Source organism: Mustela nigripes, chromosome 1 (genome assembly GCF_022355385.1).
Source record: "Mustela nigripes isolate SB6536 chromosome 1, MUSNIG.SB6536, whole genome shotgun sequence".
In the NCBI taxonomy this organism is placed as follows: domain Eukaryota; kingdom Metazoa; phylum Chordata; class Mammalia; order Carnivora; family Mustelidae; genus Mustela; species Mustela nigripes.
Window position 1 is genome coordinate 9461324 of NC_081557.1, and position 1339 is coordinate 9462662.

Below are 1339 nucleotides of genomic sequence, written 5' to 3' on the forward strand. Positions count from 1 at the left end.
CTTAGGGCGGCACCCCCTCTCCCCGCAAGCCCTCCCCTCCTTGCTTGGTCTGGGCACACTCACGTTCTTGCCATGGTCCTGGCTGGGCTCCTCCGGGGCCAGCTCTCCAATCAGCAGAGGCTTCATGAACTTGCGCACAAAGTCGAGGTCACGGTGGAAGGCGAGGAAGGCGTCCTGGGGAGGCGGAGAGCAGGCGGTGAGTGGGAGACCTCAGACCCGGGGAGGGCAGGGCTAACCAGCAGCAGCTCTCCGTGTCCCCACTTGGACCCTGATCAAGGCCTTCCAGAACCTGGCCCAGATGCTCTCTCTGGCCTCATCTCGGCAGATCCCTCGGTGCCCGGTCTCCACCCTGAGCACACCAAAGGGGTGTGTGCAGACATTCGGGGCGCCTCCAGGGGAGTCAGAAAAATGCACCCCTGAAGGGAGATGCACGGGCTGGGACCCAACTGTTGCTTTGAAAATTAAAAAAAAAAAAAAAATAGGGGTGCCTGGGTGGCTCACTCTGTTAAACGTCTGCCTTCAACTCAGGTCATAATCCTGGGGTGCTGGGATCAAGCCCCGTGTCCAGGATCCCCGCTCATCGGAGAGTCTCCTTCTCCCTCTGCCCCTCCCCCCACCATGCTTAATCTCATTCTCTTGCTCTCTCTCAAATAAATAAAATCTTTAAAAAATTTTTTAAAATATGGTATACTAATAATATTATTATTATAAGTCCAATGATAAAGTTATAATGTGCATGATTTGGGCAAGTTTAGAGAATGTACACAAGAACCAAGAGGAAAATAGATACCACCCAGAGAGCAAGTAACACTGGCTAATATTTTAGCTGGTTTCCTTCCGGGGTTTTTTTCTATTTGCGTTACTAAAATCATTATTTTATATTCTATATTAAATCTATATTATTACATAAGTTATCTCCTTAACAAACATGGCATTTTCATTGGGGATGAGCTGGCATCATGGGTATGATGTCCTAGCGGCAAACACTTAGCGTGCAGTGAGCCAAATGTTGACACACTGCAAGATAGAGAACAAAGTCAAATGATACCATGAGAAACCAGGAGAAATATCAACATCGTGGGGGAAAAAGTGTGTGTGTGCGCGCAAGCGTGCGCGCGCGTGTGTGTGTGTGTTGGGAGGAGATATTTGGCTTTTAAAAAACTGAAAAAGATAAAACAAGAAGATTATAAGACATGCAATACTTAGAGCGCCTGGGTGGCTCAATGAGTTAAGCCTCTGCCTTTGGCCGTGTGTGTGTGTGTGTGTGTTGGGAGGAGATATCTGGCTTTTAAAAAACTGAAAAAGATAAAACAAGAAGATTATAAGACATGCAATACTT

General features: G+C 47.6%; 1 protein-coding gene across 2 annotated transcripts in view; it reads right to left on the bottom strand.

The window, feature by feature from the left end:
* Positions 1–1339, bottom strand: part of FADS2 (fatty acid desaturase 2) — a 31944-nt gene that overhangs the window by 23292 nt on the left and 7313 nt on the right. For both annotated transcript variants that reach the window (XM_059404235.1, XM_059404226.1), the window contains exon 2: positions 64–174. In XM_059404235.1, coding sequence (XP_059260218.1) covers positions 64–174 — 111 coding nt within the window. The remainder of the gene's footprint in view (positions 1–63; positions 175–1339) is intronic.